Source organism: Copidosoma floridanum, unplaced genomic scaffold (assembly GCF_036245765.1).
Source record: "Copidosoma floridanum isolate Cflo_tuat_1 unplaced genomic scaffold, Cflo_Japanese_pri ptg000001l, whole genome shotgun sequence".
Classification (NCBI taxonomy): Eukaryota; Metazoa; Arthropoda; class Insecta; order Hymenoptera; family Encyrtidae; genus Copidosoma; species Copidosoma floridanum.
The window spans coordinates 21,444,912-21,471,919 of record NW_028321878.1 but is presented as its reverse complement, the minus strand read 5'-3'; the positions used below and the strand labels follow the sequence as shown (position 1 = coordinate 21,471,919).

Here is a 27,008-nt window from a genome sequence, read left to right as displayed (position 1 = left end):
GTGTAGGTAACGCTGGTGAGCGACATTGGAGAAATGCATAGGATGAGTATCGCGAACTCAAGGGAATTTGGCCATACGTGACTGCTTTATTCATTTTCTTGCTCTATTTATGTCGATATATTGCGTGCGGGAGGTGCACAGAAAAAACGCGCGATAACGAAATAGAAAATACGCGGCTATGCGCGTTGCGACAAACACCAACCCTATAAGTTTTTATTTTTTTCTAGCTGTAGATTGCACTATCGCTTTTTCTCTCACTAATGAGAGACTGTAGAGTAAAAAAAATTCTTATAATCACGACCGAGCTCGAGGCTCTTGCTCAACGCTCTGTTTTTCTTTTCTATAATCGCTGTCTTCGTATTTAGTCTAGGAGTACAAAGTTATACCTATTTTTCTTTTGCGTCACGATTAAACTACTGGTTTATCACTGTTATCGCTTTTAGTATACCATTTTTGAAGTGAGATTAGGAAGCTTCGTGATTTTTATCGAATGTTCATCGTTTTCTTCCTCGATCGCTACACAATTTGCTCCTCACGACTTAAACCATTTGGAGCCCAAAATCAAAATAAGAGTTTGGAAAAGAGTCCAAAATATGTTTGGGAGTGCAATCAGTTCTTCGCAAAATTTCCTTCAATTCCAGAGAAATAGAATCTTATTGATTTCTCGATTTCAACGAACGATAAATAACCTGCTGGGTCTTCCTGGTATGTCGAATATTTCACTCTCTTGCGCGTAACGTGAATGAAAACATTTGCATTCATTTCAAATCGAGCGAGAGGCACGTGCCACCCTGTCGACGTTGTATGATGTCAATGCGATCCCGAGCGTTGGTGGCGCGCGTTCAGGTAATAAATGCAGTCACACGGTGACGACGACGTTGCCGTAGAGTCGAAACGATCATAAGCTACACATGCTGGGACTTCGTGTACACGTCAGGGATGAAGACTATAATGAGATAAGTTGGAATATCGGATAATAGCTGGCTGACAATGGGGGCTGCGTGCGAATAGGGTACACGCGTGCCAGGTCGGGGTGAGGTGTTCGATTGAGTGATACCTTTATGTTACATCACAGTAGGTATGAGGTAGGTGCCCACGCCGTAGTCACGAAAATTTAGGTGTGCAGTCTGCTCCCCTAATCCTCCCCCCCCCCAAAAAAAAAAAAAAAAACAGGAATGGCCCTGTGAAAAGCCGGCAGCTCCTGATGACCTCACGTATATGGCCTAGCTCGTATTAGATAACCTTCATTCCGTTCCGCGCGTCCCCTTTGTTCGAAATTTGTTTTATTCTCTCCCTCTACTTTTCTCCGCGAATCGCTTTTCCCGCTTAGTCGCCTGCGCTGAATTGCTCGGGTATTTAAATCCCCTACGGTGCGGGCGACGGCTCGGTACCCCTGTCGTTTTTGCTCCAGGGGGGCTGCTCCCCTCGCGCGCATGTGTAAACGTGTGCCCCCCTCTGCTTCTTTTATTTTACCCTCCTCCCCTTTACCCGTGTATTCACACACCTTATGCGATTCTGCGTTTGGCAGCTCCGCGTTGGTAGATATGTATAAGAGTGCCTCGGTACCCACGTAGGGGTGCCCTTTGGACCGCGTGGCTGATACATTTAATGCACGTGCATTTATTTCTCGGTGACTTTGGTATATATTCTTATCGTACCCATAAGTCTTGGGTGTATTAATATTAATTTTTTTAAAGATCAGGTGCATAATTTTTATGGCTTGTTGCTCTTTTGCGGGAATATATTTCATATCTCCTGTATCCACGCAAATTTGCCATGTAATAATTTTCGATCACGAAAGTTTTATGGTCTGAATATATAGAGCAATGTCTCAATTAATATAAGCTTTCAGTTTTGTACGTGTCAACGGCGATAAGTTAAATAAATTTCGTAAGCTTGTATGGCGTTAACAACACGCGTTAAAGTTTCTGACTGCAACTTTGGGGATACGTGAAAAAACTTTGTCTACTTTTATATTTAAATGATGATTTAACTTTAGATTATAAGCTGATGAATTCAGCCCCATAGATGATTTCGCTGTTTGAACATCTGTGGACTTTAAAATTTATAGTCTACAAAGTTGGCATTGATGACGAGAGGGGTTTGTACGTCTCATACATTTGAATTCAATGTAACATTCAATGTATATTCAATCTTTGGTTTTTTTGTTTTATTTTTTAACATTCATCTCCAAATTAACTTTATTTATTAGCTCTTCCTTGCTATGAAAGGTAACGTGTTCCAAGTTTGTTTTTATACTTTTCCATTACAATACCATTAAGTACCAATTTCTGAAATTTTAATCCTGTAATATTGAAGACACTTTTTGTTTTTTAGACTTGCTGTTCACATATCACGTGTCAAAGTTGATTCTTTAATCCTTTCAATTGTTCTATTCAAAGCTATTTCAAAACCCTCAGAGTTTTCATATTTCTTCCATTTTCATCTCACCTCTCAAACTACGAATGTTTCTCTGTATCACGTTCTGTTTCTTTTATGCAATACATATTACATACTAATTATTTATCCGTTATAGATGCTTATCTTGACATAAAAGATTTTTTTATATTACTGGTTATACTCGGTTATACGACAGTTTGTCTGTACTATTACTAAAACACAGTTATTAGGAAAAAATTTAAATAAATCTAATTATCAAAATCTCGTATGAGGAAAAAAATAATCATATATTATCGGAGATCACGTAGATGATAGATGTTTTCTGTTTCCTCACGTGATTTTTTTAACCACCAATCGTACCCCTTCTAAACCACTTTTTTGGTGTAAAACTAGAATGTCCCACCCCCAGAATCTTATAGTTCAACAATCATTTTATATTCTAGCCAAAATCCTACTGAGTTGCCAATAAGTTAAAAAACATTCTGCACTGAGTACTGTACCCGGTTGCTCTATACGTACAAGTAAAGAAACACCTCTAGTTTTTTTGGACGGCGATAAAAAAAAAAAATTCATGTTTTTTTAGCTTCAGCATGTATACTATTCAAAATATTGATGTATGGTACATTTAAAATCAACATGCACAAAAACTTGTGCTCATTTTTCTACCCAATAAGAAAAATGGAAGGGAAGCTACCGTATATACTCTTGAAAAAAAGAAAAAGTAAAAAATGGCTCATGCGTGTGTACCTAGAGCACAATAGAATAATGAAAGAGGAGAGAGAGGAAAGACTGGCGTCCGTATAGTGGACAAGAAGACAAGGCTCTTTCGTAACACGCGTCCTTGTGCCTTCCTCCCCCATCGTACGCTCTCTCTCTCTCTCTCTCTCTCTTCCTCATTTTTCCCTTTCAGCATCACCGAGTCATGTGAGTGAAAATCTGAAGACTTCCTCGATCCATCTCTTTGCAAACACGCACATGTAGATACATATACGTACTAACCCTCGACTCGCTCGACTCTCTTTTTCAACCCCTCTACTGTAGGTCTAGCTGCCGCGTGGCACGTGATGCTGGAAAGCATCGTCATCGTTCCGAGGAGGGGGTGAATCACTCCTGCTCTGTACTCTTTCCCCTTCTAATGAAAGTTATGGGGATATTGGGCCAACGGCAGAGGGGAGAGATTATACACTGTATAGAATACATATATATATATACGTCAGTACATTTTGCGATCAGTCACCCGTGCATGTACGTGAAACGAGGGCGTAGGATTGCATCTCTAGCGTTTGATTTGGGGTCTTGAACGAGCCTTTAGTGATTTTATAATTATTGAATGAAAATGTGCTTATGCATGCCATACCTGAAGGTAGAAGCCAATTTACAAGTAGCCATCTGTTATTATCATCTGCAAAAATTTAAATAAATCTTTTTGCATGCTATCAAGATAAACCGCTTTATTCCGCTATTTACAGTACATGATCAGAAAAAAGTCTTAGCCACTTTAACATTTTCTGAAAGAATCGCAGTTATTTTAATGGGTACGAAAGTGTGAAACATGATTTTTTTTTTTTTTTTTTTTTTTTTATGCAAAGTTCGAAAAATTATTTTATCAGACACTGGTCAGAAATTAGTTACGTATTGAACTAATGACGTGAAAAAGCTTTTAGATTTTTGTGGGTGACAAAATAATATTTAGATAAAAAATGACAGTGCTACAAAAAAGTGTTTGCCCCAAAACTTTCCCACAAAAAATACTTGCGTCAATAAGGTACAATCGTTTATATAAATATAACCATAGCGTGTGATGATAGTAACGTTGATGACTGTCACACCCAATCGTTGCAAACATTTATTCTAGTGATATAACCATTTGGGACGAATATTCAATCTTAGTAATTTTTTATTTTACCTGTTATCGATTTTTAACCATGAGTCAGTGTAGAAACCCATAGAAAGAACACGTTTTTTTTCAAACATAAGAAAAAAGCTTGGTTTGAAAATCTTGCACGTTTATGTATTATTTTTTTAAAAATTGTACATATGCAAGCCTTACGATATTTTTTATAACGTTTTATAATATATCAGTAGACTTTGTATCCCTTCCGAAAAAGATTTTTAATTACATTTATCCTAGATTAAATAGCAAAAAAAAAAAAAAGATGGTCAATACCTAATACTAAAAAAATTTAGTTTGAACAATGTCTGATTTAGTACGTTATCAACATTAAAATACTTTATATTCCAAAGTAAAGTTCTAAATCTCTGTAAATCAAATATGCTTTCATAATTATTTTCCTGCCAACTTTATTAGGGTCATAAAAATAATATATTGACGACTTGGACTTTTTGAAGATTGATAAATAAACCATTTGTCATCTTCTATTCATCAAAAAATTATGAATACAGCCAAATATGACAAAATGAAACATTACAAAGATGTGGTTTAATCAAAATATTAAACCCATCTCCTAACACCGAAAACGACTTTTTTCTGTGGAATTCTTCATATACTATTTATAAACGTTTTTACTCACTTACCTTATCTGCGGTCTCTTTCTCTTCCACCTTCTACTACACACCTTTCCTCGCTGTTGTACTTTATATTGCGTAGCAGGTACGGGAGAGCGACAGTCATACTTTAATTGAATGAAATTTTTAGGGGCAGGGCTTTTTTAACGAGGCGTGCGCTATTGCTGCATTCGGTATGTGCGTGGGCGGCAAAATAGGGATAGGAGATGTTCAGCCCTCCAAAGGACGGAGCAGTGCTAACTCGTTGAGACCTCCCTTCTCTTCTTATATAGGCTTTCTCTATCTTCTCATTCGTTCGTTAAAACAGTGCAGGACTGATGTGTGATAACCCAAGCAATATGGATGATGAGGTGAAAAAGTTGTTATTTTCCAGATTATCAACTACTTATACATTATGTTATTTAGTAAACTTGACACTTTCATGACAATTTTATTGACCATAATTCTTTTCTTTTAAATAAATTAATTTGTTAGATTAAGAGGGATTATACATCTCAATAAACTATGTAGAATAGTGTACTGAGTTTAATAAACTGTATTCTTGAGTGTGGTGTTTTATACGTTTTCCTGCATCATACATATTTCTCATACTACAAGATTCACTTAGCTTATTATTAAAAATACCATTCTATGTTCATGTTTGCTATACATTTTAATATATTTATCTACAAAATTTTTTTGAATTTAATAACGTTTGTAAAGAAAGTATATTGTGACATTGACACATATCATAAGACCTTGTATGAAAGTATTTTTTATCTACTTAACATTTGTCCATATACTGTTGACTAATTGATTAAATTTTTAATACCATTTCAAGTGTGTTGTTCTCTATTTCCAAAAAAAAAAGTATTTCACAGTAAAATTGTTGAATGAAACTCTTTCTAAACTTTCTTGGCAGACGTATCATTAAAAATTTAATTTTTAATACTTGTTACTGTATAAATTTATCGCACGTTTTTATATTCGTAAGTTTTACTTGTAGAAAATAAAAAACAAAATATCCAGTCTTCTTCAGCTGGAATGATTAGATAAGTGTTTGCCATATGAACGAGCTGTTAAAACAGTATACGTTAATGTTTCTAACTCTAATAGATGATTACAATATTTGTAATAACTGTGATAAACTTATACATTTGTTTCTATAAAGTTATCATTGAAGCGAATTTCTGGTTAGTTTCATGTCTGTTACAACTTTCGTCATTAAAAAAATAAAATGAAAAATAAGTTAATAGAAAAAAATGGTAATATTTAACAAAATATGATAATTGAAAAATAAAAAAAAAAGCAAAACAACTATCATTTTCAGATAAGATTTTACAAGTTTCTTGAAATTTAGTTTGTTATTTTTTAATCCTCTTTTGTTGGTAGTAGTTATGGAAAAAAAAAAAAAAAAAATTAGCAGCTTAGGAAGCGTGTTGTAATAGTTGTTCCTCCGAAAAATATTGTACACTCATAATATTACAACATTTTTAAAAGTACACACAAAATCTAAATGTAGTAATGTACATGTATTACTTTTCAGGGTGCAGCGAGGATGAAGCAGGTGCCGACGCAGAGGTGGGTGGTTGCGCAGACAGTGTTGGCACTGGCGAAAGAGGCAGGGCCAGTAGCGAATCCATTACCACCACCAATACTACAACTACCGCCACTACAGCCTCAACCACTGCCGTCACCGCGACGGCAGCGGACATCAATGACGACGCTCCGGCCAACGGCACTTCCAAGCTTTTATCAGCCGCGGCGGCATGCGAGCGCTGCCCACATTGCGGCATTGTTTGCAGAAACTTACGCATACTTCAGCTCCATCTGGAGGATCAGCACAAATCTGACTCAGCAGCCTATCCCGTTGACAAAAACGAACTTCAGGCTCAATTCTCTCAAGTCGTGAGTACTTTTATTTTACATTCTCGCGTTTCTTATGTTTTTCTTTTATTTTTTAACCATCTCCCACATTATTTTTTTTTGTTATGTTAGCTTCGTAGTGAACAAACAATTTTTCGAATGACATAATTATAATGGATATATTTCCTTTTGCATAACAATAAAAGTTTACTGCTCCAACAGAAGTTGTCATCTGCATGTGTATGTTTTTTTTTTTTTTTTTGGGATGTGTAATATAATTTAGACTGCAAGATTTTCTTTAAAAATCTAGATGAAACAATGATTTTGTTTTATAACAATTAATTCCACCAGTTAAAGAATTATATTACGGGAATATTAATGGAAATAAGACAGGCTTTTAGCCAGTGTTAACTTTCCAGAAGTTCTCTTGTTATGTAAGAGGTGAGTTGATATTCAGCATAGTTTTCTGAATTGCTTGAGAAGCAGCGATGTCAAGCTTAATTGATTAGTTTCAATTCAGAAAAAAGACACAATTAAAATCACAAAAATAGTAGACGAACAAACGAATGATAAAGAATAAAAAAAAGTAGTTTTCATACCTGACCGTATATGTCACCAGGACAAGCACCGTGCCTTCCTTGGTCAGATGTGAACCGAGTGCGAACTTTTTTTTCTTACAGAGGGCGCAGTAAACGTCCAAATATCACAAAAAACAGCCTGCAAGGTAGGAATAACTTTTTGTCTACTTTAGGCAGCTTGCTTTACTCGGTAGAAAAAATAGTGTTGATCACACAAGTACCATCTAAACAGGACTGCCCTACTTGGACTCTGCTTCGCAGAATCCTTGTGCCGAAAAATGGCTCTATTGGTGATGGCGCTTTATTTTTCACGCTACTTCAGAAAAATATAACTAAGAACTCACGTCATTACAATTTACCTAAGCCACATCGTTTCGGGTTTTATGTCTCATAGTAAAAAGGAAATTTTTATAAAATACTTCTAGTGTGAAAGAACGCAAGGAGTTTTATAATTTGTGATAAGAAAAAAGGATCTATAAATAATTTTTGTGGACGTTTACAAAATTATAGGCTGTGAACTCAGAAATATAGATGTACAGGAGTTTTAGGACACTGAGATGATATAACAACAAAATGAAAGAATGGAATGATTTCAGACATAATGTAAAAAAAAAACAGATAAAAAGTTATTAACAAATTAAAAAAAAGGGTTTTAAGAAAGGAGGCAACAATGGATTTATCTATGGAGTTTTTCATTAGCGAATCACCATTAGTAGAGTAAATCAAAAATTTATTTATGTCACCATAACTCATTGTGCTAACAGAGAGAAAATCAGATAGGATAGTAAGTTAGAATTTTTTCAAAAAAGAAGATGCAACAAAACCAAACCTTTGTTTAAAAATCAATACTAGTAAAAACTTCTCAAACTGTAGGTATAAGTTGTTTAATAGAGAACTTGCATGCAGCAGGATTCAGTCAACTAATACTTTATATCGCTAGCGTAATGTCAATTGAATATGTTTAAGTTATAATATCACCAATAAATAGTGCATAGATCAAGAAATTAAATAATTTCTGAGCACGCTATTCAAGCTCTCATTCAAATCGATATTACGTGACAGTGATTTAAGAACTTCTGAATTTTTAAGGTTTACTCGACTTGCCATTAATGACAGCAGGTTTTGCTTTGAGACGTCATTGTTCTTCATTAGAATACGCTTCATTCGAAGCAGACATCAGACTATTTTTGTTTACTGAGAGAGTTGTTGACACTTGGCGTATCAGTACTAAAGTTACTATGAATCCAGGATTTATTAAAGGAACATCCGAAAATCTACCTAAAGTAGATTTAGATATGATGTTAAATTTTATTTATTCCAAAGACTGCTATGGAAGCATGGAAATGCGTTGCGTAAAAACTCAAAGGTTTTGTCGTATTTTAGCATATTGGATTAATTCAAGTTTATACAAATTTACTATAACATGAAGTATTGTAAATCATTTTGCAACCAAGTTTTTAGAAAAGGTTAAATTTACTGTAGCTATACATCAAAGTGGTCCTCAAAACTAATTTTTCTCAATTTTTTTTCTGGATAACTTACAGCATCGCACCAAAGTTTTATTTTTAACGAGTTGGTTGGGACGACTAAAAAAATCTTGGATTAATTCTTTGCTGTAGTATTTCTACATATTTGCACAAAACAGTACTTGTACGAGTTAGAATTAGAAATAACTTCTTTTTCATTCATTTTCCAATCATTTGTTGGTTGACAGTTGTACGTGTAACCTTATTCATACCTTGTATCAAATCATCCAGATAAACAAGCAGACAACACAGCTAGTGTCTGCTTTCTATATATATAGCAGTTTATTCAATTTCAAAGATCGTCATTACATAACCAACGAACCCATATAATTCAGAAGTTCCTACGTTATGGTCACGTGAAATCGATTTAAATTAGGTAAGAAATTTCAATAAATTATTGTATATATTTTAAATCCTACAAAAACTGACTGGCTAGTTTACTCGGGGCATTTTCAGCTGTTATGAAAAAAAAAATTAAATCGGAGAAGATGCAAGTTCTCTATTGTCGAAACTGCTACAAAGTAAATTGTTTAGCGAGAGTATACTGAAAATTTGAAAAAAAATTTTTTGAATCAAAATTCTTAAAGCAGATTTCCGTTGAAATGATGATGGTTTTAATCGTAGAATTTTTACAGTAGTGCAAAAATTCTATGAGAGGAAATTTTTGATGCAAAGCTAAACACAGAAAAAGTATTATGATGATAGAGAAAAAATGATATTCATGAGATAAGGAACGTTATACATGAAATGAAAAGCCTAATTGCAGACTAATTAAAGAAATATAAAAATATTGATGGGTTGAGAGAAGAAATCAATTTTAAGTTAAAACAAGAAGCACTTCTAAGGAAAAACAAATTCTTTTGGATGTAACATGAGAGCTTACCTAACTTTTTTCAGAAAATAAGAGGTTAAACGTCCTAGTGTGAGATTCAAGATGTACTCAAGTTATAAAAGCATAGTATTGCTTTAGCTATAATGAATTAAGTTTTTAAATTTAAAGAGCTTAGAAAGCTTAGAGCTTTTTCTCACGGTAATCGTTTAAAAAAAGTCATAATTCAAGTATAATACCTTAAATCATTAAAATGCAGATAAACTTAAATGAACTAGTTAAAGTATTGATTCCGTAGTATGAGGAGGAGAACATTAAAGAAAACCTTTCAGTAATAAAAAGAAACAGGCAATGTCTAAATACAACTATATTAATGTTTAGACGAATATTACAAAGGCCTGTTTAATTCAATAATTTAAGATGGATTAAGGTAAGAAAAAAGCAGTTACCTAAAAATTTATAATAAAAGGAATATTACTAAAAAAATCAAAATATAGATTAGAGAAGTATAAGTTCATAACCAGCAAAAAAAACTACAAATGCAGACAATATTAAAAAAAGAGAAAAAAATTAAAAATAGAAAAAACTTCTGAAAGCAAGAAATAAAAAATTGAAAAAAGCGTGATCCATAAATAAGAAACTATAATCCAACAGCAAGATTTCACAAGTCTGGAGACTACAAAATTTTATTATAAGAAATGTAGAAACACAATATAAATAGCTTTAAGAGTCAAAAATAAAAATATTAAATTCCATAGTTTCAAGGAAATATAGGCATATTAAAATATGGAGCCATAGGTTAAATCAGTATGCTTGAAAATTGACATAAAGAGATGCCTAAAAAGGAAAATACGTGAAAAAAATATTGGTATCACATACAGAAACAATTAAAAAGTAGATTATTTTATATTATACTAAGATAAAGATAAAATCATCGAAACTTAGTTTTAAGGACCTGAGAACTTTATAGAATGTACTTGAGAAGAATTATAAACTCATATGAAAAAATCAAACATACCAAAAAACTAAACCATTCAATGAAAGAAAGAAAAAATAGTACAGTAAAGTTTATGTAAAAAATTGGAGCATGCAATTTTATGATATGAAAAGAGAAACTAAAATGTATATCTGTATGGAATGATGATAAAGGAAGAAATGACAAAGTTATAATAAAAAATTCGAAAAGTACCTAGTGCTTGTGAATTTTCATAGTAATTTGTATACATTAGACATGAAAAAAGAAATAATTATAATATTAAAGGAAGGACTAAAAATGCAAACATCAAGTTGCAAAGCATAGTCTTCAGTAACTTAAATTGCAGAACTGAGCCACTAAAGTATAGAGAATTTTGAAATAAATGTAAGAAAATTTGAATGAAAAAAGAGAAATTGAGAAAGAGATAAGGATGTGTAATCTAGGATAAAGACACAGATATAACAAGTACAGAAGAGGTAGCTGAGTCAGTTCACAAAACAGAGTCAATAGAAGTACGCAATTTTTATTTCAGTTATAAAATTCCTCTAAATGCTTCAGTTTCATTTTAATATAGATAATGCTATACATTATTGTTAACTTTAACTGAAACTGAAGATAAATATAATTTAGTAATACAGTTTAGTCGTCTCAGTCAATATTTACATGTGTCCTTACCTTTTATATTTTTGCTAACCATAACGAGACTTCTGCTAAAAAACGTAGGTTTTTACCTTTTCAGACTAATTTTGAGTATCGCATTTGATTGAAAACTAACTTTATCATTAACAGAAAATGTAAACTAGCTAGGCAACACTTCTTGTTGAAAAATATTTTAAAATGTATTGACGTTAATTATTAGGGCTTGTTTAAAACTGACAACGCTGTAAAAAAAATCAAAACCTCAAATAAAGTTCCAAAAATTAAGTAAGTAACAAATTATCAAGCCAAGTGATATTGCCACGATATGATTTCATAAATATTTTTACAAAATAATAATACTTGCAAAGGTTAAGATAGAACCAGGATTATTAAGACATCTTCAATTCTATTTGACAGGATTCTTTAGTTTAAAATAAACAGTCAGTAAATTAGGCCGGGAAATTATTACTTTTTTTTAAGTGCTGGAATATGTAAATAATAGTTATTTATTTCAATTTACTCCCTTAACTTTAGACCATTACCTAGCCTTAAATTGTATTTTCTTGTTAGCTGTAGATTAATACTTAAACCAAAAAAACCTCTATGTGCTTAGCTGTCTTAGCTCTGATTTTTTTTCTATCTAATGATATTTCCAATAATATAGGTTTATCTATGTTCCTCCAATTTTTGAGTTCTATACTTATTATTTTGCATAAGACAATCATATCACGGCATTTTAATCCTAGCTTGTACATTTATTTTCCTTTGTTCTTTATTCCGATCCCCAAACCATTTGAGCTTGCTTAGATTAAATTGAATATTTCCGCAAAACAGTAAATTTTTTCAGTGTGCTTCTGACTTAACTTAGAACCGTTAACAACATACTCATTTTACCCTTCACTCATCTGTAATGTCTTTATTAATTTTTACTTTGTATACATTGCATACACATATTGTGATGTACATGATGTTTATTATACCTAATAGTAAATCATCATTTTTTAGTCTTTTTATTGTACATCATAGATATTTTTCTTCTGTTTGTCCAGAATATAAAAAATTTTCTTGTACAAACACATAAAAATCGTGATTTTTATGATTGTTCCTATTAATATGTGGATTACCACGAATGTATAATTTTTGTTTCAGTCATGCAAAATATGCAGCAAATCTTTTGCAAATGTGTACAGACTACAAAGGCATATGATCAGCCATGACGAAAGTGCAATACTTCGCAAATTCAAATGCCCCCATTGCGAAAAGGCCTTCAAATTTAAACACCATCTTAAGGTATTTAAACTAATTTATTAATACTTATACATTGCTTTATGTAACTTTTGCTTGTAATTTTTATAAATTTTTGTTAAATTATTATTTACATCTCACATAGATTCGTATTAATTATTAACTACAGAAAAATATTTCATATACTTTAAAATTGTTGAGATCATTTAATATTGTGATAAGCTCTTTAACTTATGAAATGTACTTTTTATTGTATTAAAAAATGAACTATGAGATAGGATTATTAAACAAAAATATACTTTTTTGTTTACTCCTCACTATGTTCATATATTTATTTGTTTAATACGAGGGTCATTCATTCTTTTAGAATGCACATTAACTCTGTATAAGGAAATGCATTGAAGTCTCCTATGCATGTTTTGCCTTTAAACATATTTTCATTCATTCGGGACGGTCATAAAGATCCTTCGAGTGTTGGTTTACAAGCACCCTCGGGCTTCGTGATTGGCTTGGAAAGTGTGCACACCAAGGGTCTGTCGATAATTCCTAAACTGCGCATGCGCATTATCGTTATTTTTGGTTATTTTATGGGAATTATCGAAAAAAATGCTTACTTTTGCGAGATATCGAATGCCCCGATCACACCCTTGTAATGAAATCGACTATTTTCAGACTTTTCAATTCATTTCAAGAATAAACTGACTTTTTTCACGAATTATTATGTGAAAGAAAATGGCCATAGATCCAAGAATAACTTATTGATGTAATCTTAGCATTCATAAAGACATTAAGTCACTTTTCTCCAAATAAACCAAAAAATAATTGACCACAAAAAGCTACTACATTTTGTACTTTTCAATATCACTTACTTGCTGATTATACGTGCAGATTATTATTTTGTTATTGTATCCTTAAAATTTCAATTCGAAGGTTTAACGTATAACTTCAAAAATGCTTGTATACATTACAGACTCTCTTTCAACTAATCATTGTGAACGTGTGAGAAATATTCTAAGGTTTATGTGAAGTATGATTTGAGCTCTATACTTTTTGCTGAGTCATTCACAAAGCTTTTTCTTTATAAAAATAGTTAATAACTTTACGAACGAGTGATAGGAAAAAAAGGTAAAGAAAAAAAAAAAATAAATAAAATGAACAGCTAAAACAGGCACTAAAATGTTGCTTCCATTAACTTTAACCCATGTGCTGGTAGTTTACACGAAATAGTTGTGCTCGTTTGTATCCCGCATGTAGTGAGCAATTAAGAAGGTTTCTTGGTAAGGCACGGCGAACTAATTGAAAAGAAGAGGCGGGAAAAGAAAGAGCCCCGAGAGTCACAGATGAGGGGGATGGCATCAGAAAGAGAGAAATAGGAGAAGCAATGAAATGAGGGGAAACGATGTAGTGGGAAAGGGGGGAGGTAGATGAAGTCAGCACGAGTTGCGACATTACATTACAGGCAACGCGTTGTTCAATTAACGTTGCAGGAGCACTTGAGAATACACAGCGGGGAAAAGCCCTTTCAGTGCAACAACTGCGGCAAGCGCTTCTCACATTCAGGCTCGTACTCGTCACACATGACATCGAAGAAATGTCTTGTCAATAATCTAAAAAAATCGCGCCAGGCCGTACTTGGCACTGGAACCAATGGAGAGCGACCATCCTCTGGTAAAAAGTCTCAGCAGCAACCACAACCACAACCTCCACCTGCACCACCACCACTTCCATCACCTGTACAGCAACAACAGCAACAGCAGCAGCAGGAGCATCTAAATCTTCAGCAACAGCAGACTCCACAAGTCCAACAAAAGTCCACCCAACAGCAGTCTAATCAGTTGCAGCCCAGGCACGATGCTGAGCTGCTGACCACCAACAACAACACCTTTCGGCCGATTTTACCCAAGCTATCACCCTCTGAGGACCCTCAGCGTGATTCGACTGGTACGCTCAAACTTTTGTTTTGCATATCAACCTGGTGCGCCATTAAAAAATGTGATAGTGAAACTTATAGTATCAAAACCTTTTCGTATTAGAATAATTGTTTTGACCACTATGCCATGCGTTGAAACAGTTGAAAATTTTCATACGAAATTTAAGTCTTCAGCACCTTTATTGTTTAACATCATTAGATAAATAGATTTGTTACAACTCATTGATTATAACGTATGAGAAAGTTAATATAGTTACTCGAATCAAAATAAAATTTAATTCCTATCTAACTGTGCCCCTAAAAATAAAACTGACTGTAAATTGATTTTCGATGTCATTGTTGTGACACAGGTTTTTATGACATGCCTGCACTACTACCGCAAATGATGGGTTTTGGCAGCTACTTTTTACACTCGTCTCTTGGAAAGATCCTAAGCCAGCTGCACTTGAAACAGGGATACCAGCAGTCACAGCCAAATCATTCACCTGGCATCTATGCTAATCATCATGCCAACAATCGTGGGGATGAGACGAGCATCGAGCACTACGACGTGCTAAGCCAACAAAGCGAGACTGCTCTCAGCCTCTCAACAACGGCTCCAGACTCCGAGGGCACTGAAGGTGGTCGAGAGTCACCAGTACTGATACCACCAACGACACCCCTACACCTTCGTCATCCGGAACAGTTTCAAGAACTTGACACTGTTAGACGATTGTTGGAAACCGTCAACACCTCTGTTACAAAGCAGCTGCTTGAGGCTAACGTGAGAAAGCTTGCCTCTTCACCATTGATGCACATCAAGCGAGAGGTCGATGAAGACTTTCACGTGAGTTCTTTATGCTCCATGTTATTTTTGTTAAGATTATGGTAAGTCCGCCATTAAGAGACAATGTTTCAAATTAAGATGAAAATCCAACGTGTGGGTAAAAAATGTCTGAAAATCTAGATTAGTACAATATGTCCACATTAGGGGTAATATGGGGATTAAATATATTACTGTAATGTTTGAAAAGTTAGCATTCTGTGAAAATAATTAAAATGTAAACATTCCTAATGTTTCAAAACACCCTAGCAGTATACTTTTACAAGTTGAAAGCTAATTGCGCATGTTTTTAAAACTTGTTTAAAGCGTGTTCTACCATTATCATGATACACAATTCAAACGTCAAATTTAAATTGTACTGAATGATTTTAAACTAAATTTTGAATGAAATGTTCTGGTAACGTTTAATTCTAGGATCAGGATAGTGAAGTGTCAAGTGAGATGACGCATTATCCTGTAGAATGGTCGGCCACAGAACAGTGCGACTCTCCAAGTGAGGGTCTAGTTGCTAAGCTCGAAAACGTCAACCACAAGATAAATTCACCATCAGTAATATCATCGACAACGGTGCACCGAGCACTTAAACGTAAAGCCGAAAATCGTTTATCAACGCATACCTCGGAGGCTGATACTGAGGATGAGGAGTCAACGCTACCACAACATCACCAGCCAGACAACACTGCTAACGGAATTACGCGTCGAGTGAGGTCAAGATCACTTATTGACGATGAGCAGCTGGCCGTACTCAAAAGTTACTACGCTATCAATCCACGACCAAAGAAAGAGGAGATTATAATGATAGCTAACTACATTAATTTCCCTACAAGAGTTGTTCAGGTTTGTCGATCAATTTTATGTTTAGTCTATTCGTATTTTGTTTCCTAACTGCAAAAGTTTTGTAATGGACGAAAAATCATGTATCTAGGTAACATACGACAGTTGAGATTTCTGAATTATAGATTCAAAGTAAAGTACTCTGATAAAATAAATATACTGTGCTGACATCGGTTCGTCACGTGGTTAATTTAAACGATGGATTTGTATTGGCTAGTAAGGTGAAATAACCTCTCATGTTAGCGCGATGAGCTCTCAGTGGCTTAGTGATAGAGCGCTTGCTTTCCACCTGGAGGGCTCGGGTTCGAGACCCTGCTCCACCACTTCATCGCGGGTACCTCTGTGGTTTTTTCCACATGTCAAGTCCTAATCACTGTGATAGCTCCTAGTCAGCTGGTGTAATGATTAGTGTGCCATGCTGATAGTAAAGAACAACGGTGCCTGGGTCCGAGGTGTAATGCATACCGTGCCGTCGGAACAGAAAGAATCAACGGTGCCTCGAGGCGGGAGGTCGGGCGACCCTCTTGTAGTAAAATCGCCTCGTAAATTATCATTATAAAAAGCATGAATTGTGGCGTTTCGGACTTTGGAATCTAATTTGCACCCATAGCCATTAAATATAACAAACAAACAAAAATTTTAGCGCGATGTACACGTGTTTATGTGTGTGTGTGTGCGTGTGTGGTACACTTAAACGCGTGTGTGTGTTCAATTAGGAATATTTCGGAATACCCTGTCACTTCCCTCCAGTGTGACGCAGTTTATTTCTCGTTTGTTTTAAGATTCTTATTACCGTTGAAATAAACAATTTGAATTTTTATGTCTTGCACTTTGTTTGTTGTCAATGAGCCAGAGAATTTCGTTATGTTGTTGCATAAAATTTACCAAAATGTTGGAAAGCTATGTATAATTGCCCGTACCTTGCAATATTTCGAAAATAGAGCATTTTTTCGAAAAATGTTAAATTGAATCGAAAATTCTTCAACTGATGATCTTACGTATATGTATAGGTTTTTTTTACATGGTGAAAATTGTTTTTTCCTAGCGAAAAAATGAGGGAAGCAATCGTTTTTTATTGTTAATATTAAATCATTACATATGTATTAGTATTGTTAACAAAATGCACCAGGTATTCTATTGTTAAGCCGATTTTTAAAATTTATCAACAATTTTTTGTTGTTATTAACAAAAAACAACCTTTTGTTGTTCGTAATTTCGTCAATTTTTTGTCAATAGTAAGTTGAAGTGATTTTTTGTTTTTTGTTACCAATACAATTATTTAGGTGGGAAATAAAGAAAGTCATCGTATAGATTTGAAGCAAATACGCGAAATAAGAAAAAAGTAATTTATTCTGCTATTAAAAATGTAAGTGTCGCTCGGCAGGTAAAATCGGAGGGTGATGTCGGTACACAGCAGTGTGGTCCCAGACCTTATCGACGTAGCAGAACGACCGCGTGCTAAAGTCGCTGTCTGCACTGTTTTTAATGGATGATTTCTCAACAAATATTTCGATAATTAATGTCTAATTAATTTTTTCATGCATCGAAAATATGCCAAGGTTCATTAAAATCGATCGAGGGGATCCTCAGACTCCAATAACTGATCCCACGTATACATACGCCCATACTCGCACATGTTTTTGCCAGAGTACTCTACTATAATTTCTCTACGGGAAAGAAAAAAACTACTATGAAATAGTAACAAAGCTTTGTATTAATTAGTTGACAGTAGTTCTTTTTACTTGTAAGACCTTTTCTTCTTTTAAATGTACTATTCAATTTCAAAAACATGTACGTTCTCAAGTTTTTCATCACATAATTATTCGGAATATGATACATTTGTAGGTATGGTTCCAAAATTCAAGAGCAAGAGATCGACGAGAAGCTAAGATGCCAGGTTTGGTACCACTGTCAAACCTTAACAGTCACATGTATAATGATCAACCACTTGACCTGTCAAAAAAAGAAATCGTCAGAATAGTCTCAACACCACAGGGTAGTAGTGACGCTTCAAGTAGACATACGGCTTCGCCTTATTGCCCAAAAGAGGATGTAGTAGTGCCGAAAGTATTAGTCAACAATAACGTTGAGTTGGAAGATGCGGAAGAATCAGCTCTTGTAATAGACGAAGAAACTAATGATTCCGTAGATACAAAGTCAATGACTCCTGTAGAAGTTGTTATTAAGGTATTGGCTATTTTTTTTTATTCTTACATTTAAGTTAAAATAATTCTTGAGGTGGCTCCCTACTACTATAGAGTACAAAACTTTTAATTATTAATATAGCTGTCTGTCGTAGTACAATAATAAATAAATACTTTAGTACGAGAAATGGCTATTTTATGACTTAGAAAAAAATTCTTTGATAAAATTTACTATTTGGAATTTATGTATAGTTCTAAATTTTACAATTGCACTTCAAAAAAAAGAATACTTTTGATTTTTTGTCTAATTTTAATTTTTCAAAGCTTTTACTCTTTGGACAATTAAATAATATTATAATGTCACCGTGGAAAATTTTCAAAAATATTTAATGCGTTATGAGATAAATGCAGTTCTTTACTGCATGGATTCTTGAATTTGCAGAAAATTTGATTCTTGCGGAAAGCCTATATTTTCTTATAAACTATTAAACTAATTTATTACACATTGAATATTTTTTTTAATTGCTCACGGTGATCTAATGTTAAATTGCGTGGAGTAGAACAAGCTTTACAATGTTAAAATTGGATAAGAAACGAAAAAGATTCCTGTCTTTTGAAAATTAATATGGACATTTACGAAATCTTCGAAAAATTTTTGTTACTACATAACATATAAACTGAGAGGGGTTGGACTATGCACAAACATAACCTCAATATCGTTTTTTGACTGTATCTAAAAAAGAATAAGTCGAAAAAAAAATTTTTTTTAGTATAGCATGTTTAGAACATTCGTACGAATGTTGACAAAATCGTCGAAAAACTTTTGTTACAACATAACCTCTCAAAATTAGAAAAAAACAATCGTATTTTGATAGGCCAAAAATAATTCCACGTGTACAAAATAAGTATTGAGGTGCAAAAAAATATATCACACGGATTCATACAAATAATCGTAATAATTCTGAAAATAATAAAAATCATATCTGAATGGCAAAGCTACATCCTTCGTATCCTACCTATGAATTGGTTCATTTTTTATTCTCTATGATGTATTATAAGAAAAATTATCACATGACCGAAACCTATACTCTCATTCCTAATTTTGAGATTAGTAGAAACTAGTAAAACACGGATAAGTTTAAATATTAAATTATAAATGATAATTGAAAACGAATTGAATAAAAATTAAAACTTTGCAATAGAAAGTATATTATTTTACTTTTATAGTAGCCAGAACTAAAAAAAAAGTTTTATTTGTTGGATTAAAAGATTCCAACAAGAATTCATTCTACATATATGATGTCATATTAAATGCACGAATAGTAATTTTAAATAAAATAAATTTTTGTCCCGCGTAATGGGTCAAAAGTACCCTCTTTCGGCACGGTATGGTGAAAACTTTTTTTTTGTTCTGCATTATATGACCAACAATACGTACATGTATTACATTTATCATAACAAACGTAGGTACTTAGAATGCGCTAATCACGTGTAACATAAGTAGTATATTAAAGTATATGTATTCTACGCACGCGCGTGCTCGAATACGTAATAATATTAAAATTCTTTAAGACCTATTAAAATTAGGTGTACTTTAATTTTTTCAGTTTCAGTTATACCAAGTTTAAAAACATTTAAGTTAGAAGTTTCACTTTAGGCGGAGGTTCCAAGACCCACACCTGAGTTTTTTTATCTTAACGAGTACTCATTTTCTATATTACACTATTTCTTTATTGTTATACTTAATCAGGGAACTTCATAAATCGACATAAATCGTTTGCTCTGCGGTGGTAGGGAGCTACCTTGAATGAACCAAAATGTACCCACTGCTTGCATTTGTTTCTTGCCTCTAAAACGTATTAACTTTCAACAGGCTGAAACCCCAGTTGTACAAACTAAAAATCACGTTGAAGTAAGAATCACTACCGACCTACCTACACAAACAGAAACTGAACAAGAGGGTCAGTATTTTTGCAATCAATGTGACAAAACTTTTTCCAAGCACAGCTCTCTCACAAGACATAAATATGAACACTCTGGTAAGTTTGTTTTTTAAAACTGATTACATTTCTTAGTTTTACGATCACTAAGGCACACAGTAACCCTAAAGTTCACTTAGAAATTGAATATTACTTATGTTTATTAGCCTAAATCAAAATTTTGAGATTAGTGGACCCAAAACCCAATCGACTTTCTTTTACTATTCACGATTTTTTACGTGTAGAGCAAAATATGCTATTCATTTTTAGTAAAGTTATATACATAACATTTTTGAAGTGGCTTAATTCAAAGTTCACGCTACTATGGCCTAACATTTAGACAAATTTTAAAGTTTGAACTTATTTTTAGCTAAAACTCTTGATTTTTTGAAAAATTTAGCACTAGCATGCAGCACAACTTAGCCAACTAACAATTTCAATTGTCATGGGGTTCTAATAAAAGTTTATTGGAATTATAGTTAATCTTATGGGGCAAAATAGTTGAAGCAGCCGTTTTTTTTTGCATAGTGTATAATAAAAGGTGGCAATCTATATAGGCACAGTACTTAATATGCTTATTATTAAAATTTATTATTACTTCTGATGTATCAATTAAAATAAAAATGTTTCAATGTATGTGATGCGTTGATTAAGTTGGAGAGGAGGGCTGGCGGCACTAGACACGTTATCATTGTGGTTTATGAGTTGTTATGGTCAATTTATCAGTGACGGCCACTTGAATTATTTTTTTTCCACAAGATTTAACATCTATCATGCACCTGGCTTATAGGAGATTTTATCAGTTAGACTGAAATTCACTGACTAATATTGTGGAACACAACCCTGTCAGTCAATTCTAACTAAGACAAATGGACAAAATCCTTACATCTTGTTATGAATATATTGCAATGCAATGAACTTAACTAAACTCACACTAATTGGTACAGTCAAAAACTTAACTAAGTAAAAGCCACCTGTGTTACTTGGCATCATGATCAACCGACACTTGGGACCTAGCGTAAAAAGTTGTTGAATGAAGCTACGAAACAGGAAATAAGCTTAATACTTGATAAGCATCGATCATTTTGCTATAACAGATTAAAATGAATGTAACAAAGCATTTAAATGTTCGAGAATATTTGTCAAACCCTATCAATAAATACAGATGTCAAATGGGTGTAAGATTAAAACTGACGCGCTATTTTGTATCAGGTACCGTATTGCGATTATAGTTGTTCTACAGTATATATATGAAATTCGAATTAATGACCCAGTAAAATCTGGTATTGCATGGGGAAAGTTCTTTCTTATAATTTTTTTATGTTGCACGCTGTTCTAAGATGCTTTTTAAGATTAAAGTGAGTATTGATGTCTGGTTAAGTAGTCAGATATGAAATCGTTTAATTATATTTTTTATGAATAAATGAGGCATAGACATATGGATCAAACTAATTTTATGTATAACTTAGATCAAAAGGAAGAAAAAATGTTTCTAAATCTTTTTCTGGAAACCGTTAAGTTTTTGGACCGCAATTGTACGTTGATGTAGTGTTGTATAATTGTTCCTTTATTCAATTGTGTTTTTATATATTTCGTTTCTTGTCGTCTTTCTTTTTATTATTCAACGTTACTTTTATTCATTTTTCTCTGTTACACTTTTTTGTCTTTGGATTCATGTTTTGAAATCTACTCGATCGGTCCTATACTTCTTTATTTTAAAAGATATATTTCGAAACTACTGTACAAACGATTATTGCTTTTACATGTTGATACCGAAATAATTGATACTTTTTTTTATAAATTTTCTACACATACTAGTTCTTAAAATTGCACTATTGATATTAAACTCATAAATTATTTATAAAATTTTAATCTTGTGTTCTTAAACTTCAAAACCGTTACTGAAATTTGCTTCCGATATATAGTTATTAAAATTAATACACATTTTTTTAACAGTGATGTGTTGCAACAGATAAAAGAATCTACTGTTAGTTTGAAAATTGTATAAAATTTAAATGTTTAGGACATGAGCGTGAACTTACTTTTGTAAGCATCTTTTTGTTATAAGGGGGTACTAGCGTTATATCGTACGTATTATACCAATTCTGGACACTTATGGCCAAGTTTCGTTTAGCTCGCCAGTACTTGAATAATACTGAACAAATCAGGCATAAAAAATTCTCAGACATTTCTCAGATTGTCTAGTTTATCACAGTTTTTATCAAAAGTTTTTAGGTTATGCAATTTTTTTTAAAAAATTCTAATCTGTAATGCAAAATTTCAAAGGAAAAAAATGTTTGATGAGCTTTCAAAAATCAAAAATTTTAAAGTTCAACATTAGGCATTTATTTTTTTTAAATATATGCACGCAATTTCTGATCGAAAAGAAACAATTTGGGAATCAATTGACTTAAAAAGTACTGTGCCACGCTTCGTACTATTTCTCACGTCACTTACAATAAACTGATTATTTTAAACAAAAAGAAGACAGTAATCTTCTCCATGTTAATATCCATGAGCAGTAGATTTGTTCATAACTTTTCCAATATCGCTCTTTCTTTGAATGAATCCTTAGTAACTTTAGGCTTTATAATTGTACAACTCAGGATAAATTAAATCCAGAATCTCTTAAAGTGATCATTAAAAAATAATTTACAAGGTACATCAAAATTGAAAAAAAAATGACTGATGAAATACTTTTTACATGTATTAAATGTTTGTTCGTTGAATTTTGTTCTACAGAGTAAAATATAAGTTTTACGGCCACACATTGACAAATATGTCAATGAGCGTGTGAAATTTCATAAAGAATTCAGATCACATAACATTTTTTACATACTCTAAATAAAGTATGTCAGTATATTTTATCTTCAAGCGATCATTGATCCATGGTTTTAAATTAAAAGTGAGAAAGTATGCTTAATTTATAACTGCATTGAAATAAGTTTAAAAAAAAAATTTGGTCAGATTTGTATTAATTAAAAAAAATTAATTTTTACAATATCATATCCTCAACTTAGCAACATAAGCTTCCATATTTAAAAGAACCTTGTTACAAGGACCCCGATGAATAATTTTGTAGAAAAAAACTCTCAAACTCGTGTGGCTACGACCATGATAAAAACTGTGTTCAGAAACTATGTAGAATACATAACCTTAAGCTGAAAGTTAGTTTGATAAAAAATAAATATACGGTATTATTTTACATCCAAACAGCAATAAAGGCTAACAAGACTTGACTTTCAACAAATATTTTTTCAGGGCAAAGGCCATACAAGTGTCTGGAGTGTCCGAAAGCATTTAAACACAAGCATCACCTTACGGAACACAAGCGGCTGCACAGTGGTGAAAAACCTTTCCAGTGCTCCAAGTGCCTCAAGCGCTTCTCCCACTCTGGCTCCTACAGCCAACACATGAACCATCGATACTCGTACTGCAAGCCTTACAGAGAATAGGCCACCAGAGGTAGTCCTAAACTTCTTCTTCTTTATTTTCGCACTGGAATAACCTAGCATGCTGTTGTGAGAAAGAACAAGACAGGGTGAAAAGAAGCCAGCTTAGGAAAAAAAAAAAAAAAAAAAAAAAAAAAAAACATTAAAAACTTGAGGACGTCTCAGGCAGGCATGCAGCTTCATGTTAGAGTTGAGCGACGAAAAAACGCTAACTAATTATTGTTTTCAAACGTTATGTAGATTCGAACAAAAGCTTGTAGAAGGTGGCGGAGACAACTATATACGTTTATTAAAAAATCGAGAGAAAAAGAAGTGGCTTGCTATAAGCAGCCTTTCACCGTTATATGATTTTTTTTTCTTTTTACTATGAGATATTACTAAGCGTCCAAAGTTGCAAGAACCCCTAAAAAAAGGCGAAACAAAAGGTAACGCAGAGTAACCAAATGACGTAACGGTACCAAAAAAGCATAATGCAATAATCTATTACATAATACGATGATACAGCATTCATCATATTTTATTATTTTTATTGACGAGATATTATACCATGACAATAATAAGACACTAATTAATGTACAAATTCGTTAGAAAAAAAAAAAATTAAAAAAAAACGATTGCTCTATGTGAGGGTTTTCAGGGTGGGGGCTCGAATATCCTCGCGCTTTCGCGCTGTTTTACTAGTGCGGGGAAACTAATTTAGGAAGATGTTTACGGCTGCGTGTACATTGTACATATAAAATTGTAATGTGCAGAAATATAATGTTGAAAAAAATGATATTTGCACTGCAGATGCTAAGGTGCAAAAAAATATCAAACTTTTAGTTGAAAATGTGTAGTTAGATTCTTTTTGTTTTTATCGGTTCGTTTTTTCCATTCTTATAATGTTTTTTATGATATTTTGCATGCATTGAAGTATTTGTTATAGTTATTTTCTCTATTCATGCTTGTCCGATGTAACATAATAAAAAATTTGTTTCTTTTCGGTGCATAGTCATTACAATTTTATACAGTGATGTTTTTCTTCAGGATAGTAGACCAAAGCCAAGATGAATTACACCTCTATACAATGATTTTAGGCTTTTGTATTTCATTATTTAAATTTCAGTCGTAATCAGAAAAAAGTCATTAGACTTACACTCATTCCATTAGAAGTGAAACGCTTGAGACGGGCTCTAAATTACCAATAAGTTTATCGTTGAATGATTTTGCTGTACGAGATTTCTTAATGACAATACTAAACAATAAAGTCACTTGTTACATAGGTGCACGGTAATGCTTCATTTTATTGATTTTCATTATTTTTATTAGATGCTCGATTAAATCTGAGTATTGCTGATTCGATAATGTTTTTGCTATGAGCAAATGATTCGTTTTCCTACAGTAACATTCAAAGAGAGTGAAGTTGAATACGTAAACTATTTTTTTATTTTTCCCAAAATTTTTTAACAATTTTAATCGTTTTTATTATTTCCGAACTTTTTTAGAATCGCGAGTACTTAAAAGATACATGTATATATAATATTGTTTCTACGTTTATAACGATAACAGACACTTTGTTTCTGAAAATTTAAAACTCGAGAGAACAATAAATTCTTAATAATGAACAACAAACAAAACAGCTTTAAATAACAGAACCTGTTATAATTTGAACTCTTCGATCTAATTGATTTTTTTTTCCAAGCTCAGATTTTGTTTTTGATTAAATTTTACTTCAACCACAGTAATATTGGACTTTGTTCGATTGATCAATGCTGTAAACTTTATCACCAATCACAAAATAGACAAAGCTTATTATCCATATTGGATTGTCTTCAATTAATTTTTATTCAGTGAGCTTATATAAGCTAAAGCCTTTTTTTACTTAAATTTAAAAAATGATTCGTATATAATTGTATATCAGTGCCGTATATTAAAAAAAGAAAGAAAAAAAAAAGTTCTTTAATAAGTGACAAACACGCAAGGTATAATTGATTTGAAAAGCGTGCCATACATGACTATAATTAATAATAAGTTCGAACAAGAGAGGTGTACTAATAAGCATAAAAAATGCAAAGGGCCTTGCAGATCGGTGAAAGATGCCATGCGTGAGCACTAAAGTTAAAGACATCTTGACAGAGTTGCATTTGAAATTTAGAATAATAATAAAAATAATATAGACTTTTACAAGTGAATCGTCAAGAGTACTTACTTATTAACCTTATGTAGTGTTTGACCACGTGTGGAACATCAGTTTTACTCAGTTCTTGCATAAATTTTGCGCTTTTTCATACGAAACGTAAGATACGATTAATCTCCGATCACATTCCGTTGTTTTCAGTAAAATAATGCGAAAACATATATACCGTACTCATCAAAGTGCAAAGAACACTATTGTGTACTTGCATTCATGATTGTCTAGCTTTCACTTATCAAAGTATCTGGTTTGATTCTATTTTTATACTTGCTTTGTCTTTAATTCTTTTCAAGCCGTTGACAACGTATGGACAATAAATAAAATAACGACAAAGGAAACCGTCAACTGACTTATTTAATGTTATTTATCAAAAAAAAAAAAAAAAACAAATCGTGTCTTGAGACAAAAATAATATTTATATACACTTATGTGAGGAATGAAACAGAGCCCGGTGAAACGCGATTATTTTACGTATGACACTCGCCATTGGGGCTTCTTCACCGTACTCTTCGAGGCCCACTATTTTTTTTAGAAAATGTTCATATGTATGATGTTAAAATGCTTCCACGTGACGTAATATTGTAAAAAATCTCGGAAAACTTTTTATATTATTTAGTTCGTTCAGATCCATGCGCTAGATATGCCAAAATTAATAAGAAGCACAATGTTTACGAGATGATGAATAATACTCAAGATGTATTTTATAAGAGTTTATTCGTCTCTTTATTTACGCGTACAATGAGTGATAAGTGATATTGTTATTAATATACAACTATAAGTTAAGTATATATTATGAGAAAGCAAAGCGCATTATTATGTACAATAGATATATATATATATATATATATATCTCGATAAATGAAATTTAATATTAAGAAGCGAAAAAAAGCCTAAGAAAATTAATAATGATAATAATATTTATAACAATAATGATAATAATAATTACAATAATGGCATTTATCGAGAAAGATTGTATAAAAAAAAAAAGTTAAGGATAGAATATAAAATCCGGAACAGGATAGGTAATATTCAAATAAATGTTGTGTGGTTACTTGAAAACAGCTTTGTTTAGTGTGCCATAGAATATTTTTATATTAAAAAATGTACAA

General features: G+C 32.7%; 1 protein-coding gene across 1 annotated transcript in view; it reads left to right on the top strand.

Moving 5' to 3' along the window:
* The window catches only part of zfh1 (Zn finger homeodomain 1), a 45,456-nt gene extending 18,753 nt beyond the window's left edge, over window positions 1-26,703 (top strand). Inside the window, exons 2-9 of the mRNA XM_014349246.2 lie at window positions 6,452-6,813; window positions 12,469-12,609; window positions 14,052-14,505; window positions 14,845-15,320; window positions 15,732-16,154; window positions 17,997-18,338; window positions 20,169-20,334; window positions 23,536-26,703. Coding sequence (XP_014204732.2) covers window positions 6,452-6,813; window positions 12,469-12,609; window positions 14,052-14,505; window positions 14,845-15,320; window positions 15,732-16,154; window positions 17,997-18,338; window positions 20,169-20,334; window positions 23,536-23,729 — 2,558 coding nt within the window. The 3' untranslated portion in view covers window positions 23,730-26,703. The remainder of the gene's footprint in view (window positions 1-6,451; window positions 6,814-12,468; window positions 12,610-14,051; window positions 14,506-14,844; window positions 15,321-15,731; window positions 16,155-17,996; window positions 18,339-20,168; window positions 20,335-23,535) is intronic.
* Window positions 26,704-27,008: the final 305 nt, after the last annotated feature.